Consider the following 17,475-nt stretch of genomic DNA (forward strand, 5'->3'; position numbering starts at 1 on the left):
ATTACTTAAACTGAACACGAAAATGTTTGTTATAGGAATAAGAGCGGTTCCTGTTTTTATTATCCATGACGCATGTGATAAAATCGTCAGAAGTGATGAACAGTAATGTCGAATAGTGTCTTCTCGAATTGAATTTCAATTTAAAATATTTGGAAGATTAAAGAAGTGTATTACCGAATATCAAGAAGGTTTATTTACTTCTTATACATAAGGAATAACGGATTGCACATCAAAATCATTATGTCGCCCGCTGTACCTACAAATGTGAAGCCTAGTTTACCAAAAGATTGGATAGTAGTCACCTCTAAAACACATCCAAACAGAGTTTACTACTTTAATGTTCGTACAAACAAGTCATCGTGGGAGTCACCATTACCCTACAAAGCAAACAAGGTATGACATCGTTTCAATATGCATGTATGACGTATTATTACGTCGTCAGTGTACCTTCTTTGTCTATTTGTTACATTGTATCACTTATGCAAGGTTTTCATGAAATGTTTTTAAACAGGCATTACAGTCAAAAAAAAGAAAAACTGAACAGGGTGATGAGGATGGTCTACTTAGGCCAACTACACCAGAAAATGATGTTGAATCTAAGACAAAGCCTCATGAACGAAAGAAACTCCGGGCTAAAAGGACAGTTGCTCCTACGGAACCAATGGATACACCTCAGATGCGTGAAATTAGAGAAAAGCTACTTCAAAAGCAGGCAAAAGCTGCGAATGCAAACAAGAAGTCTGTACCCATTGTAAAAAAAACTGATAAAGTTGCTCCAAAACCAGGTACAGCAAAATCAAAATCACAAACAAAATCCAAAAAAGATACGGTTTCGGTTTACAATGAAGAAATGCTTGCTGTTTATGAAAAAATGCAACAGAGACAGTCTAAAAGTTCTGCTTCAAAGAAATCGAATTCGTCCAAATCTTCAGATAAGCAAAGTCAATCAACTAAACAATCTTTGTTGACTGGGGTCAGCAGTACAGGAAGTACTACAAGTAGTAATACAAATAGTACAAGTACTACTAATACTAATTCAACGAGCGTACAGAATGCATCTATTCCAAAAAAGGTTAATACTTCATCAGCCACTGTCTATTCTACTAAAAGTGGAAATACTGCTAGAAATGGTAGTGGTACTAGTGGTACATCACTGTCGAATACAGTTCTTTCAAACGTTAAAAATAATGCAGAACCTGAAGGACGTTCGTTACGCACGAGAAAGAATATATCTACTGTCTCTGATTCTACAGGTAATTTCATAATTTTCATAATGTGAATTCATCTAATTTTAAATATGATTTCCTGAACGTTATAGACCAAAGTATAGGTACGCTTTCTAACACCTCTAATAATGTAACAAAAACTCAAAAAATAAAAAAAAACATAGCAAAAGATCGTCTTGACATATTGAATGCTTCTTTGCAAATGGAACAACAGAAACAAAAATTGGCAATGAGTATGAAATCAGCAAAAGAAAAATCAGATAATATTATATCTATTTTAGGTAATAAAATTGAACACTTAAAATTATTTCCTAATTCCCACGTACTTAATAGTACTAACAGTACGTCTGATAAAATTCTGTTACAATTCATTCATTATTATAACTTTTTTCAGATTCACCACCAAGTATTTACAAGAATGCAGTGTTACGCCATAAATCCCTGCGATCTAAAGTATTAAGATCCTCAAAAATTAAACAAGACTTCATTGAAAAAGAAAAATCGGTGGAAGCGAATGATAGTTATAATAAACCAGTGACAGGGATAGGTGCTTTGTTAAGGGAATGTCATGAAGAGCAATCGTTTTATGAAGAAATGGAATGGTCACCAATTGAAGATGAAAAAATAATGTCAGAGGTATATCTTTAATCTAAAATGTATGATTTACTGTGTTAGCACCTTAATGAATTTGATTTGACGTAGGTACAAAATGTTCGAGTGCAACTGGGAACTCAGGCTTGGGATGAAATTACAATTAATACACCAAAAAATGATTTGGAATTTCCAATGACTCGAGATGCGAATAATAAAGACTTGTATATCATTATCGACACAAATGTATTCCTCTCGAATATACAGGCAGTAGAACAAGCCAGAGATGCTGTCTTTAAGAGCTATGGCAGACCGATTATTGTAGTACCATGGACAGTTCTTCGAGTACGTTCAAAACATTTTTTGATTAGTTAACAAATTATTATTAAGTTCTTACGTTCTAGGAATTGGACTACATAAAAGATAACAACTCGGAATCTTTGCAAGCGAAAGCTCGACGAGCTATTAGATTCCTTTACCAACACTTTTCAGACAAACATCCTCGTGTTAAAGGTCAAACAGCCTCAGATTTTGAAAGAAATAAAGCACAGTTTGCTTTTGATTGTCCAGATGATGAAATCTTACAGACATGCCTTCAGGTTGCACAATCAGGGCATACTGTGGTAAGCTTTTCATTAAAAAACTAAAATTCCTAACGATATATGAATTCTTGTCTTCTAAATTTTCTATCATTTTAGGTTTTACTTTCTTATGACATAAATCTTTGCAATAAAGCAATGATCCATGACATCCTCACCCTTGGACGTAATGATCCTCTGGAAAAGATAGATTTTTTAAATGCTATTGAAAGTATAAATGAGACTCGGACGTTACAATACGACTTAAATGATAATGGTGAATATTATTCCGAACCCGTTTCAAATTTCGATAGAGAAAAAGAAATGTCCGATGAAATTCTTGAGGAGGCCAAAGCTATACTGAAAAAATTTCTTTCAATTGTAAGTACAGTATGACGAAGATATCCAAAAGCCTAGAACTTTTTTTAAATAACTGTTTCTCTTAGATCGTCGCAAAGGAAATGCAGAATTTATACGGTGATCCTTGGGAAAAACATACAATCATTCATCCACCTTGGTCTCCAATTGATGTACTAAAATGCGCCGTGAAACATTGGATGGCTGCAGTCAGTGAATCCTTTATCAGGAGAGCGGAAAATATACTCAAAGAACTGTTAGAGAATTTCAAGCAACCTCCAGGTAAGTTCTTCCTAGTGCATGTGGGAAAACAATTGATAAAATAATAATTATTGTTAAGATCAAGGTAGAAAACTGCGCGATGTCAGTCACATCCTGGAACGTTGCAGTGACTTGGTGCAATGTGCCAAGCAAGACAAGTATCCTCAGCTAGTACAAACTACTATGGCAAATATCATGGTAAATGTCATATACCTTTTCCATTGTTGGTACGACTTATTGCTTTCCTAAAACATAACTATGAATTTTACAGAAATTGAAGAAAACTTGTCAGGAATTTATCAGACAAATAAATGAGGAACAGTTCCGAACAGAATTCGGCCCGGAAATTGAAGCGGAGGAACAGGAACGCCGTGCAGAAATTGTTTTTAAATATTTCCATGATATTTATTCCTATGCTTGTAATAGATGGTAAGTGGAGAATTTACTATGATGTTTTGTTTAATAAAAATGAACATAAGTATTAATATTAAATGTTTTATGTTTTTAGTGGTTTAGCTGCGAAGTTGAAACGTATACCATGTGATATTGCATATGAAACTCCGGATCCCATGCCTTCTGCTGAACACATAAAAGAGATTCAACCGGAGTTAGCAGCTAATGTAAACAGATTAAGGACTGCTCTGAGCTCGTGAGTAACATTTTACTTAGGAGTTAGTGTACTCATTTTCCAGGATATAAAATATGTATCGTTTTCTCTTGGATGTTACAGCGCCCTGCAACAGGTGAACGCTTTGCATATAAAACATGGAGCGCTGATCCTGTTACGCGAGGCATTGGTAAACTTTTTACCAGAATCCGACCAGAGTTACTCAGATATCTCACTTCTAGACCTGTACTACTGTCTCAAGAGGAAGGAATCATCCTTGAAAATAGGTTTGGCACAGCTGCATAATCTAAGTATACACTTTTGTCGTATAGCTAGTGCAAGTAGTGGTTAGAACAAACTAATGCTTTCAATAATTGGTGATACTGTGAAAAAGTATACTGGTATGTATATCTTGTATACTAATATTAGGTATGTACATATAAATTGCTAAAATGTTATTAAGTTATTGCTGCGATAGCAGTGCTTTCTCTTAACAAAGAAAATTATTTTGTTTTAAATACGTTATGCTTTGTTTTTTGAAACTATTATATAGTTTTGTTGTTGGCTTAAGGAATAAATAACAGATTAATATAAAACCTTTTTATATTAAAATTTAATGAGATACAGTGAATATAGTTTATTTTTTATACAATATTGTGTAAAATAAAGCTGTATAGCTGCAAAAAAATGTCAACTTATATATATTTTCCCATGAGTTTAATTTTAATTTTTCTTTGAAGTCTTCGTACCGTCTATCATGCAAGAAGAACACTAATTTCTATAAAGAAGTGGGAAGCCTTCCACGGGTGGTTGTTTCCAATTGTCCTTGGAATAAGTTACATTCTTCGTTTCAATAACGTGAAAGGTGTAGGCGTGTCTAGATTTCTCACTTTTATTGCTGATTGAGAAATGTACAACTTGACCATGAAGAAGAATACACGTGCCCTTGCGTACTGGAACAGCCCGGAAGTTACTGGTGGGGTAACAGGGTGCGGCTCTATCATAAATTAATAATTCTTTAGAATCAGGATCCTTGTTTCTGATATAACGTCTATGAATGCCACTAAGATGAGATCCTGGTGCGATTGATAAGCAGCCATTTTCTATGGTAGCATCTTCCAGAGCTATCCAAAATCCCACAAGGTTTACTGGATCCGTATATAAATAGGTGGCATCTTGATGTGTTATAACTACAAATTTTAAACATGAAGAATATAGAGTCTTAAGAGGAATGTATATTTTATGTTTGTATTACCTTCTGAACCTGGTCCAGGATTTTTGTAGATATACATTGACTGACATATAGCTGGTTCCTGCAAATTCAGTTGGAAAGCTACTTCCTTCACTCTCTCATCGAAGGTGTATTTTTTAAAGACTGGATGTAGCCAATGAAGAGCATGTCCCACTTTATTCAAGGAGACTCTAGGATGTACCTTGAGCTTACCATCGTCGTCTAGAGCTTCTTTTTCGAAGAAAAAGCTCACGTTATTGGCACTATCCAAAAAGTAATGGTCCTTGCTCTATATCAGACACGATACTATTTTAATTTCCGTAGAAGATTGATATTAAATCTTTTAAATGGTATATACTATATACATATATTACCTGCGGCTGTTCTACTGCATTAAAAATTTTTCTCTCATTTTCTGGTGGAAGATTCGTCGTAAATTCTTCGCCGCTTGATCTGAGTTCTTCAACCTCCTGCTCGTTGAAGAAATCCTGAAGGACTACATAGCCATCCTTCTGAAACTGTAAAAAAGACTCATTGTAAAGAAGGTAGGTCACAAGATAGTAAAAGCAGCAAGAAATTCTTTGCGGAAATCGTGCCAAGTTTACAAATTCGGGTACTCCAGTTGAAATTAATGTGTTCTAAATAGTCTGGCATAACTTCAATTCCAAGAGCCATTTCCCATGTAATTTGATGACCCTGTTAGCAGGTCCCGGAAGTTATACATGGAATAGCTGAGCTATGCAAGCTTGTCTCTAATTCCTGCTTCTCAAGATGAACGACCTTAAGGAATTATTGGAATCGTCGAAATGCCTCGCAGTGGGAGAGGAGCGCATTCCAAGTCGAGTAGAAATAGAAGAAACGGAAACCAGTTTATCTAAACAATCTAATCGAGAAGCTCGAAGAATGAAGTTCGATGCCAATGACGTGCCAAATTCGCTAACGAGGCTCGCGAACGATTCGAACGCAAATGTCGCTCTATTTTCAATCCGTCAAACATTTCTTACAAGACCCGGAACGATCTGGTGCGACATTTCGAGTAGGTCAATATAGTTGCCTAGGGTAATGGCTACTAGTGCAATATATCGTAAGCACGAGGAATCTGAGGAATGTCAAGGATAGTTAAAAAAAATATTCGAAAACTGTCATATTTAGCTACTTATGAGTCCACCTGCTGGCACTTACAAGGAAACCCCCCCAACCCGACCCCACCGATTTCAATAATTTTTTGATATGTTGTAGTACTCGACAAAATAAGAGACACGTATTTTTTTTGTGCTGACATCCACTTTAAAGGAGTGAAAACGACCCCTGAAATTCACCCCCGAAAATCGTTTTTTTATCATATCTCGACTTCTAATTAATATTTTTTAATAAAACCAAGTGGAAAATATTTGTCATAAGAATTCGAAGATATGAGGTGTGTTTATGACCCACTTCTTTATTTTTTTGAGCCCATACCCCGGTTTTTATGCAGAAAAAAGCATAAAAAATATAGTTTTTTCAAAATATAAAATAAGGGTTGCAACCCCTTGGGTCATAAACACACCTCATATCTTCGAATTCTTATGACAAATATTTTCCACTTGGTTTTATTAAAAAATATTAATTAGAAGTCGAGATATGATAAAAAAACGATTTTCGGGGATGAATTTCAGGGGTCGTTTTCACCCCTTTAAAGTGGATGTCAGCACAAAAAAAAATACGTGTCTCTTATTTTGTCGAGTACTACAACATATCAAAAAATTATTGAAATCGGTGGGGTCGGGTTGGGGGGGTTTCCTTGTTAGAAATATGATGTTTTGAGATGCACTATCGGTTGCTAATAACAGGTCGCGTCCGGTAAGACGTTCTAAAAAGTGGTACTGAGACTTATTTATTAGGGAGAAAAAGGGATCCGACTAGACAATCGCTGGTGGTCCCTCCCTATCATAAAAGGGCCTGACCTGCGACTCTCGTAGGAAATATGTTGAACACGTGGCTGCAATTTAGTTTTTCTGGGAGTCTAGTTGTCAATGGAAAAATAGTATACCATGAAGCCCCTGTCAGTCATAAATTTACTGGTTAGGTTTTAAACTCTTTATACCTGTCACATGTCTTGGGCGGTGAATCATTTTAAGATTTTCTAAGACGTCACTTCCTGAGTTGTCATTACACTGCATTGTCATCTCAAAAAATACATTGTATGTAGACATAAGAGAGACCAGAATAATCAGAGATACACAAGTGGGTGGCGGATATCCGCCTACGTTATTGTCGTTTTCAAGAAGTCGACAAGGGCGGTACGTATGTGTGACGTCGCTGTCACGTACCAGCGAATTTCGAGCGCGGTGAATCCGCGTCGTGAAAATAACTTTGCTCTAGTGCACATGCCAGGAATCCATTGGTGAATGGACGTTCAGAGATAGTACTCTGACGGCGATGATGTCGATAGCCAAACCGAAAACATTGACGGTTTACGCGATGCACAAAAATAAACCTCGCAGCTTATTATTATTAATAATTAAATACAGAGCATCAAAAAAATAAATTACATAATAAAACATAGTGAGGAACAGTGGTTATTACTTCAAAGATAACTTCTTCCTTAGGAACGTGTAAGAGAAAGATTACAATCGACGATGTAACTTTTGCTAACTTTACGCTTGCGACAGAGTCCAGCGTGAAGATAATTTTTTTTGATTGTCTTTTATTATATATGTGTATATTATTTTGAATATTAAAATATATCTCAAATGTATTCCAAAATTAAAAAAATAGATACTGCGAACATTATTAAGACAGTAAGACTGCTGAATATGATTTAGTCAATCACTTAAAATAACACATAATATATGTATATTTGAACTTCCAGATAGTGTTTTGGAGGTTTCGTAAGATTATAAAAGTCTGAACATATGTATATGGAGAACACCAGATGCAGAATTGAAGATGCAGAATTTATATCAAACGGTAAAACACTAAGGTAGTTTTGTCATGGTGTGCAGCTGTATGTCAAAACATTTTAAGGAATAATTTTAGACGGTGCCCGTAAACTAGGATTATTAGATTTCCACTTCAAACAAGATGACAATCCCAAGCAGAAAGCTTGGATCGTTAAAGAGTGGCTTTTATATAATTCACTATACACATTGAACACTACTACAAAGTCTGGACATGGAATCCGGTGGGAAACTTATGGGGTGAAATCGGAAAAAGATTAAATAAATAAAAGGTCACATCAAAGCACCTGTTAAAAGAAAAAATCATCGAAGTATGGAAGTATGAAAAGTATATGTCGTTGAATTATTATCTGATTTTGCCATTGCATTTCTAAAATTTATGCCGTTATCTTACCTGTGACAGTATGTCCTTCATTCCGCTCTGCCTTTTTATCTATACAGGAATCAGTCTTGCTCCAGTAGCAGATGCCGTATAGAATAAACTTAAATATTATGCGTATCGTTATAAGTGAACTAATACTACGATAATGAAATAAAGATATGATATAAAGAAAGAAAGATAAGAGTGAGACTTCTCCACTATGATAATCGACGCCTTCGATGACGAACGAATACGGAAGGTTTCTGTGGCTTGACGAACACGAAGACACTCGGCCAAGAAAGTGTCGTGCGCGAATGGGACTCGGTTCTACATGGGCGAACTCTACACGAAAAACTTTACGCGGTCAACTCTACACAGAATAAGGGGAGTTTATAATTTTTTCGGCCCCTTGATATGACAATACTGTTCGTGGTTATATTTATCTTGGTTTGAAATTGTATCATGTTTGTCAAGATTTATTAACCAAACATGCTAACATAATTATTGCATCATTGTTTTCCAACTGAAAGATACTACCAAAAATAGCTGTCAGATTAAATTAGTGCTTCGGAAACCGAAGTATTATGTGAAAATTCATATTATTTATTTTTGACTTTAACACTGTATTTCTCGAAAACTATAGCGATCAATGCAATGAGCCTCATATAATATTTTGTTCCCCGTAAAAAAATACAATAATAAACAATTATCAAGTACAGGGGCCGAAGAAATCATAGACTTCACTTATTCCGTGTAGATAACTGTAGAACTGGGAACTTCAGTCATGCGCACTAGCCAAGATTTTAGACTTGCGTTGCATGACATCTAGTGGATGATTCGTCGTGCCCGTCGTATCACTTTGAAACATCATCGTGGTGTAGGATGGATACGTATGTACGTTCTTTGTAGACCTTTTTATGCCTAGTTTACTAGGGGACTTTTATTTTGTTTGATTCATCTGTGTAGCATATGTTTAATTGCGAGCTTCATTTTTATACAGGATGTCTAGTTTTAAATTTAATCTTTACTTAAGAAGAAAAGTGAGAAATGTTAATGATACAATTTTTGAGATGTTTAGTTCTATGCGTAGAAATGCAGATATAAAGTAGGATCATACCGTAGGATTATAATCCATAATTTAATCATGTCCGGTTTCTTAATTTTAGTCAAGTGCATTGTCTGATTTCTGTCAGAGACAAAAATCACTCGATTATTAGCTGAAATTCAATAACCGGAAACATGGTTCAATTATGGAGTATAGTACATCTATGGCCAGTGATTTTCACATTAGGTAAAAATTTGTGCCTGCGAATAAACTCCTAAAGCATTAAAATGATTGATTAGTTGGAAATTTATTCGCAGGTTAAATTTTAACTGAAAGTGAAGAAAGTGGTCATTAGTAAATACTTGTGAAAATGTACATATACTCAGCTTTATTAATACTTGGGCCCCTAAATCTATTTCGGTCTCTCTTCCACTCATGTAATTTAAATAGGGAAACTCGGTCGGTAAGTCCAGGCCTTAATGGCGTTAAGTGTACGTGATGCTATCTGCGCCATCTGTATTGCACGCTATAAGTTCTTTTATATTCGTCCAATATGTATGTATGTATGTACACATCGGGCCATGGTAGCTAACATTTAACTGTTTAGTGCACACATAGAGAATAGTAATTTTATCGTTGTGATTGAAAATTTCTTTTTTTTTGTGTAATGAACTATATCTTTACATGCGACGTGGTAGGGAGTTAAAGCTCGACTGACAGGCCTATAAGCATAGAAGTCATAATGCTGTGCGGCTTTGTGGGGGTAATTTTAAGTAGCTATATATGATAAACGATTCGAAATACAATATACATATTATATTATATAATCTTGCAAACATTATATAAGATACTTTAAGTAAAAATTTAAATAAAATAACAGAATGAAGTATTTAGAAGTTGGTATAAATGGGTAATGGAATAGTTTAAGTAGATGTAGTTGATAGCTCATGAAGTTAGATCGTTCAGGCTAATGAATTTTATGTGACCTCACGGTCACCCTTGAACCCGAGTAATTCCAATAGAGTTCATACACCCTAAAGGGGTTACCAAGGTTTTAAGATAGCCTAAGTAGTTGACCAAGGTAATAACTACACGCGGAGGATAGTCTTCCGGCAAAAGATCTAGAAAATTGCCAATCAAATATAATTCGCAATCTTTTAACAGTTCTCAAACTACGCGTAGATACCTGCAGATAAGAAGTCAATGCAATATATCATAAGAACCTGTACAAGATAATAATATAGAAATGATATCCACACGTAGAAAGTCGGTCATCACAGATCGACATTATAATGGGTCGTCAAGCCAGCTTGGATCTCTGGGTTAACCAATCTGTTTATGTTGTTATTCAGTTTGATCCATCTCATTTCTTCTTTCTCAGACATGCTTTTCATCTTTCTCTCTTTCTCCTTCTCCATCCTCTCTCCTCTCTCACGTTTAAGGTCGTCTTTAGGTAATTTTATCTCGTCATCTAGCCAATGATGCTACAAGCTGTGATAAATTCCTCGACCAGTCTCTATTTCCCAATTAAGAACCCTCCAGCATACAAATTTCGAATATCTCTAAGGTAATAATAATCCGAAATATCAAATACACGACACATGGTCATCTACACATAAATTTTATTTCCAGTCATTCACAAATACCTTAGTCAATAAACGATGACAAAAACCCAGAAAGAAACTGTACTAGACGAAAACTCGTGGCGCCCTCTGTACTAGACAACACGATTTACGTACGTACGGTTCCCCTTCTATCTTCCTATTTCTATTCAATCCTATCCTTCCTTCTGGTGCATACGCAAGAGTAGACTGTTATATGTATAAGATATGTACATTGATAAATAGCCAGACGCTCTATCCTAGAAGAGAGAAGAGAATGAAGCAAGTGGGATGAGTGCATGCACAGAGGCAATCAAGACACGTGCAGGGTGCACGTGTACTCGGTCTTGCGCTGTTATGACCACGAGGAAAGTAAAAGCTCTCTCAATTGTCCGTTACTTACCCTATTAAAATCTGTACTAGCGCGTCTCGTTCCTAGTTATATTCGATTGGTACTCTCACGTTTGAAGGAAGTGCAATGGATACGAAGACTAGGAAAAACTTTTATTCGGTATCTGCAGATACCTCGATAATAGTAATAATAACAAGACTAACACCGCAAACTATCACTGGGTAAGATCACCTATAAAATATTAATAATAACAATTTTCATCATGCTATGAGGTAAACTCAAACCGTACCTACCGTATACTTTGGTAGAACATAAATGAAATAATATTTATCTCCATTTTAGCACGATGAATGAAGCGTAACACGTAATCAACATTGAAGATGAATGTATTTTTATGCCATCATTTAATTTAGCAAATATCACTGTCAGGTGAGCAACCATGAGACACAAGTTTGCTGAACGTTGTGTTTAATCATATAAGTCTACGTGGGTAGGGTTATCGTGTGTGATTTGAAGAGAAGTTAATTTTGCTTAATGAAGCAAATACTTGTGTGATTTCGTGTTAAAATAAGTTAATCTTGTGTCAGTGATTTGTCTGAGGGACACGTGAATTTTTATCTGCGATGTTGAATTCTTCAGAGATTCTTATAAAGCGGCTGATCTATCGCGAGGAAGCTGCGAAGTATCGTGTGGTGCGGAATGAGTTCGGTGACTGAGTTCTTCGTGGTAGGGATTTGACACTGTTAGATAGTCTTTCGCAAAGAAGATTGCGAGTCCGCGGTAGTAGTACAGTCGACTACGGTCGACGTTACTATCGAGGTGGTAGCTACAAGATTTGCAATTTTTTTTACTCTCTACAACCCCTACCGATCATCAGCCTGTAGAAAGAATTTTTCACCTAATTCAAATGTATATTTATTCCAATATAATTTCAGTTTGAATTAAAACCCTTTGAAAAGTCGAGTATTTTTTCCCTTGCATACAATTATCCCGTCCATCTGACGATTAACCCTTTATCCGTCCACCCTCGGTCAGTGCACTATAAACTCACACGCTAACGTAAAGGGGTGAACGAGAGTGACGACTTCCGGTATATTTTTACCTGGACTATCCACTCATAAAACTCAAAGAAGATAATCGAAAAGAAACTGATTATTGATAACAGACAGAGGACAACAGATATTCACTGTAGTCTGGATTCTTCATTGGTAAGTCAATATTTAAATATTTTTTATTAGAAATATATTCAAACTTAGTTCTGATAACATGATAAAAGATTAGATAATTTTGTGGGGTCGTAGTTGAAATTTGGTATCTAAAAGATTTGAAAGTTTATTTTTGAATTGTTCATGGCCGTTCTTATGTATTAGTATTTTTTTTATACTGTCAGTTATATTTAATTTATCGATATCCCTTATCAAACGCTTATAGGCGCTCTCATTGATTTACGGTGATGCTAATTGCCTGTATTAATAATGCAGATAATTATTTACAAGCCAACGCAAATGTATTTTTATTGAATCACGATGGTGCGTACTTATAAATAGTATTGTCAGATAACCCTGTCTGTTGGCGCTACAATACTCCAGGTCGTGCTGGTTGTTTACAAGGAGCAGTGTCGATATCATCATTGTCCCTATCATGTATTATGATGGGTAACGACATACGAGATTTTGCTACTAATATAGTACATAGAGTTCACGTATCATGCACACGTAGTATGCCAGACCGTTGCCAGACATTATTCTGATTAACCAATCCTTTCTAAATACGACCTCCCAGATTACAGTCATATGACACATGGTCTTGATAGAGTCTGAATTTTTAATGCATTTTCTGTTCTGTACTTTATACATTCAATGACAATCTATATACATCCAGGTAGTAACTATGATCTTACGTATTTATAGGCTAAGAATCCTCTGACAATTATGTTCAGTGCTACTTGATCAGTAGTGGACAATGCACTCTGGTACACTTGTTTCCCCAGTTGCACGTTCTCCAATACGTCGACAAGACATCGTATATTGTATTATCATACGCGTAGACGGTGTCTCCACCCGGGCGTTAAGAATCGGGTAAACAGGATTGTTATTCGAGGAATATCCCCTTACGATATATCGTGAGCAATCGTTCAGACTTCATTTCTTCTTATTGTTACTCATTTTTATTAAGAATTACGTGCATCCAGACTCATTCCGATTACACTTGTCTTATGTGTCGATGACGTCTAGGTGTCAATTTTTAATTGGTAGATTTTAGCATTGTATTTATTTTTATTCAATTTTACTTGTCATTTCTTTTCTTCGTTACCGTCGTTGCATTTAATCGGATAATCTGGAGGTAGTTGACGACGCTAGAGGTTCGATGAAATGTAGCCAAGGGGAATGACGGGGATGCTATAAAGATCTGCAATGTACGAGTACCTAGTAGCTGCCGGTAGATGATATAATGGTTCTGTTTACTAGTCAACCGACCAGAGGCCTTATTTCTGATTAGAATAATGAAGATTTAATGAACAATGCAAGGCAAGAAGGGATTCTTATTTGTCTTGAAGATTGTTTTTGGTCGTTTGTCTTTTTTATCCAAAAATACTACCTTCTAAATTTTGGGGTTAGATAATAGAATGTATTATATATATCATTCAGTTTTACATTTAACAGAGTACGTAAAGGTATCGATGTATATCCCTACTAAAGGTGACTTACTATAACGATTAGGAGCAGAATGAATCAAATATGAATAATCGGCCTTATTTCAGTGCTGAAGATATATGATTATTCGATAGCACTGTCAATCTCAGTAGCGAGAGGTCTGAGTGGTTGAAAATATGTTTGTCCGAGTTTCGATTAAGTCACGAAGGGACTTCAACGCGGAGGAGACACCGAGATGATAAAATTTCGAAATATCGAATGATCTATTTTTAATGTCTATAAACTTTGGTATAAAGTCCATTAGATCCATTGGTCCTGGTCACCACGTGGTGGGGATATATAAAGTGTTTATGAATTTAGGGCCTGATGAGCGGGGTATAGAAAATAGAAGACAGAGGGGGGAACACGTGGCAAACAGTTTTTAAGGACTTCTAGGGCTACGATGCAGTCAGTGTTCTTCGAGCTCTGCTTGGCGATTGACTAAGCTTCTTCTTCAGGAACTATTATTGGTTTTTGAAGTTGCTGAACGACTTTTTATTTTTTGCAAGTCTGTCAGTGGCTCTGTTAATATATTTCTAATTTTTTTTCTAGTGCAATATATATTATCAGTTCCCTTGGATAATCTTGCTCTTTCGGATTTCTAAGAAGGTAGCATGCACAACTATATACCTTTTGGAAAATAGGGTTAATTTTTTTACCAGTTGTAAGGTACCATGAACTAAATCATATTAATTTGTTTTATTGTATCTCATCTGCGAGATATTTTTGGAAATTTTGCCATAGAGGGAAGACGATATTTTTAATGTAGTAACAATTCCTTGTTATATTTTATGTAATGTTTTTGCCGAAGAAAAGGCAACTTCATCATATTTTATATTATCGCTCTGCGTCGTTTTGTCTGGTCTGTCAATAACTGAAAGTCCACCGGGTTCGCATAACAATTTATATAACAAACGAAGAAATATTTGTTGAGAGATAATTTAGCGTTGATAATTTTCATTGGAAATGTGCTATGTTTATTTAAACTTTTTAATTGCTTATTACGAATCGCTTATTGACTGTTTCAGGAATTACTTTGAAATATCATGAAGTGCCAAATGAAATTGAAATTGATACAGATACTGCCGTTGATGCTAGCCTTGACATATGCTCATCCTCTGGATAGAAGTACTAGGAACGTGGAACATTCCTCTTTCATAGAAACTCCGCATAATTGTCTTCATATTCCCATAGACTTGCATCCCTGCAATGATGACGAGTAAAAATTACTATATAAATTTTTATAAAATTTTAATGTTGAATTTTGATACTATATCTGTATTCAAGTATAATTTCTTTAAATTGAATTAATTAACGCAAATTCATTTCCAGGATTGCGGATGAGATCAGAGGGAAGATTGAAGCTTTTGTCAGTCGAGCTACGAGCGAGAAGGTTACTGTTATTTATAAACTAGTGGGCTGCCTTCCGAGCAGGTACATTTTTGAAAAATTTATTGTACAGGTTGAATAACGAGTTTTGATTTTTCATATGTCTTTTTTTACAGTGTACCATTTAAACTACCAATATGCAAAGAAGAAGACACTCTACGACGAGATCTCGAAGTACGCACGTTGTATTCTTACAAACCTAGATATCCGTCGTTCGCCAAGCCTATTTCCGGTACAACTTCGACCACAATTCGTCCTGCTGAAGATTCTATTTCCTCGAAATCGAAAAATGTAAGTATTTCTGTGGATATTAATATTTTTAATGGTCCTTGAAGATATGAAATTTGATTAAGTAAAATTATGGAGGTTAAGCAAAAGGGGTTGCGGTAGGTATAGCCAAATTTTATTAAAGGAGGAAAAACTTACGGAGGAGGTCAAGGCGGAGGAAAATCCTCAAGATGAAAGTTTGGATATCAGTACGCCAAAAAGGAAGAGCGTTATAAACAATGCAGGAATGGCCAAAGCGTATACATCTGGTGGTACAGTAGAATCCAATCCCATTTCTGGCGAGGAACAGTCTACAAATGAGAATGGCAGAGTGTTAAAAAAAATACCTGAGACTGAAAACTTCAATTCCATTATGGACATTGAATCATTAATAACTGAGAAATTGGCTGATGTATATTATCATGCGGGAAAGAATGATATTCAAGCTGATGAAAGAGTCAAAGAAACAATTGAAGCGAAAGAACAGAAGCCTTTTAAGGTGTACGTGGTAGAGATGGAATTTCCATACACCAAAGCAATTCCGTACGATCCTGAAAAATTAGAGATAGCCAAGATCGGCAGTGAGTTTCCCTATTCCAAGGCAATTCCATTCGATTCCAAGAAACTTCAGGTTGCCGGACAAGGAACTGAGTTTCCCTATACCAAGGCAATTCCATTCAATCCTGAAAAGCTCTACGTACCAAAAAGAGGAATTGAGTTTCCATATGACAAAGCAATTTCGTATGATCAAAGGAATTTAAAAGTTGCAAAGCAAGGGAGCGAGTTCCCATATCACATGGCAATTCCATATGATTCCAGGAATCTTCATGTACCGGGTAGAGGATTAGAGTTTCCCCATGCTGAAGCGATTCCATATGATCCCAGCATACTAAAGATGGCCGAATCAGAATATAATTTTGTGTACCATAAGGCAACTCCATATGACTCCGAGAAGATGTACGTATACACCAGATAGAGGAATTGAGTTTCTTTACGCCGAAGGAATTCCATATGATCCTAGCAAACTAGAAGTAGCTAGAGAAGGTAGCGAGTTTCCATACTATAAGGCGATTCCTTTCAATTCTTGGCAACTGACAGCAGTACGAAGAGAACCAAGTGAATTCCCATATGCCATGGCAATTCCATTCGACTCTTGGAATTTACATCCTGTTCAAAAAACAAGCGAACTTCAATATAGGAAGACCCTGCCATTAAATCCTTGGAAATTGCTAATTCCCAGTGAAATTCCATATCATCATAAACCAGTACCATACAGGAACTTGAGAACAACCATTAACTTCCCATATTCTCAAGCAATACCTTATGACCCCAGAAAGCTTTACGAATCCTCAAGATGCAAGTTTGGAACTAATGAGTCATTTCTTCACAATACGATTATACTTTATCCCACCGAGAGGCCTAAGAAGACTACGGGAATCACTGGATATATGTACCCCCAGGAGTAGATAAGTTACCTGATAAGGATGAGTCATTTATGCTACCGTGAGATTCCTAGTCCTTGTCCCCAGGACTGAGTAGTCCTAGGATACGACTTTATAAAAATTATCGGAAGAAAGGTTATGTTACGTTACCAATATAACATACCGTGATTAATCAAAGTCGGCAAATATTCCATCGTTCTTACGATCGATCGAAAAAACTGAGAATAAGTCAGAAAAATGGGGAAAAACTAGAATTTTTTGACAGTTGTATACTTTTATTTTTGTATCTTTTGTTTTTTGGATCAGCTGTTTTTCAGCCAATCCTTGACAGGAAAGACAATCTATTAATCTTTTATTATATATAAAAATATTGTTGGTATATTGAAAATTGATAGGATATCCGTCATTATTAAAAAATGAACCCATCCTAGGAATAATTGATTGTCTTATCATATCATGTTTATGGTCAAGGATAATAACGTCAAGGATTCGCTGAGTCGTCGGATCGGAACAAGTTCCGAAGTCTGATCCGTGC

The 17,475-nt window shown here is 35.8% G+C and overlaps 3 protein-coding genes across 7 annotated transcripts; 2 read left to right on the forward strand and 1 right to left on the reverse strand.

Annotated features, from left to right (window-relative positions):
• Positions 1-33: 33 nt before the first annotated feature.
• LOC107263501 (transcriptional protein SWT1) lies at positions 34-4,102 on the forward strand. Of its 2 annotated transcripts, XM_025080811.1 has the most exons (12): positions 34-393; positions 512-1,253; positions 1,319-1,507; positions 1,621-1,862; positions 1,929-2,162; positions 2,222-2,440; positions 2,516-2,776; positions 2,842-3,034; positions 3,093-3,211; positions 3,285-3,442; positions 3,522-3,662; positions 3,744-4,102. In XM_025080811.1, the coding sequence occupies exons 1-12, from the start codon at positions 241-243 to the stop codon at positions 3,970-3,972; spliced, it is 2,880 nt and encodes a 959-aa protein (XP_024936579.1). In that variant the 5' UTR covers positions 34-240; the 3' UTR covers positions 3,973-4,102. The 2 variants fall into 2 exon arrangements, with proteins under 2 accessions (XP_024936579.1, XP_015586272.1); XM_015730786.2 differs by lacking the exon at positions 1,319-1,507.
• A 109-nt stretch (positions 4,103-4,211) lies between these two features.
• Positions 4,212-8,924, reverse strand: LOC107263505 (phytanoyl-CoA dioxygenase domain-containing protein 1 homolog). The gene is made up of 4 exons (XM_015730795.2): positions 8,185-8,924; positions 5,226-5,369; positions 4,876-5,140; positions 4,212-4,810 (listed from the first exon to the last, which is right to left on the reverse strand). Exons 1-4 carry the CDS (start codon positions 8,203-8,205, stop codon positions 4,392-4,394), a joined length of 849 nt encoding a protein of 282 aa, XP_015586281.1. The 5' UTR covers positions 8,206-8,924; the 3' UTR covers positions 4,212-4,391.
• A 2,122-nt stretch (positions 8,925-11,046) lies between these two features.
• On the forward strand, positions 11,047-16,951 carry LOC107263504. 4 transcript variants are annotated; one of them, XM_015730789.2, is made up of 6 exons: positions 11,047-11,370; positions 11,492-12,357; positions 14,871-15,061; positions 15,175-15,276; positions 15,348-15,522; positions 15,644-16,951. In XM_015730789.2, the coding sequence occupies exons 3-6, from the start codon at positions 14,889-14,891 to the stop codon at positions 16,472-16,474; spliced, it is 1,281 nt and encodes a 426-aa protein (XP_015586275.1). In that variant the 5' UTR covers positions 11,047-11,370; positions 11,492-12,357; positions 14,871-14,888; the 3' UTR covers positions 16,475-16,951. The 4 variants fall into 4 exon arrangements, with proteins under 4 accessions (XP_015586275.1, XP_015586278.1, XP_024936580.1 ...); XM_015730792.2 differs by lacking the exons at positions 11,047-11,370; positions 11,492-12,357 and adding an exon at positions 14,249-14,451; XM_025080812.1 differs by lacking the exons at positions 11,047-11,370; positions 11,492-12,357 and adding an exon at positions 14,491-14,511.
• Positions 16,952-17,475: the final 524 nt, after the last annotated feature.

The sequence above is a fragment of the Cephus cinctus genome, unplaced genomic scaffold (assembly GCF_000341935.2).
Source record: "Cephus cinctus unplaced genomic scaffold, Ccin1 Ccin1_scaffold0153, whole genome shotgun sequence".
NCBI classification, from domain to species: domain Eukaryota; kingdom Metazoa; phylum Arthropoda; class Insecta; order Hymenoptera; family Cephidae; genus Cephus; species Cephus cinctus.

Bases quoted from the DNA above. Each gene is read 5' to 3' on its own strand.
- LOC107263504 (XM_015730789.2), top strand. From the start codon at position 14,889: ATGAAGTGCCAAATGAAATTGAAATTGATACAGATACTGCCGTTGATG. The intron at 15,277-15,347 runs GTACATTTTTGA...CTTTTTTTACAG, and splicing joins GTGGGCTGCCTTCCGAGCAG to TGTACCATTTAAACTACCAA. The intron at 15,523-15,643 runs GTAAGTATTTCT...ATTTTATTAAAG, and splicing joins TTTCCTCGAAATCGAAAAAT to GAGGAAAAACTTACGGAGGA.
- LOC107263501 (XM_025080811.1), top strand. From the start codon at position 241: ATGTCGCCCGCTGTACCTACAAATGTGAAGCCTAGTTTACCAAAAGAT. The intron at 1,508-1,620 runs GTAATAAAATTG...AACTTTTTTCAG, and splicing joins TAATATTATATCTATTTTAG to ATTCACCACCAAGTATTTAC. The intron at 3,035-3,092 runs GTAAGTTCTTCC...ATTATTGTTAAG, and splicing joins GAATTTCAAGCAACCTCCAG to ATCAAGGTAGAAAACTGCGC.
- LOC107263505 (XM_015730795.2), bottom strand. From the start codon at position 8,205: ATGAAGGACATACTGTCACAG. The intron at 5,370-8,184 runs GTAAGATAACGG...TCTTTTTTACAG, and splicing joins TGAAGGACATACTGTCACAG to TTTCAGAAGGATGGCTATGT. The intron at 4,811-4,875 runs GTAATACAAACA...TAAAATTTGTAG, and splicing joins TCCTGGACCAGGTTCAGAAG to TTATAACACATCAAGATGCC.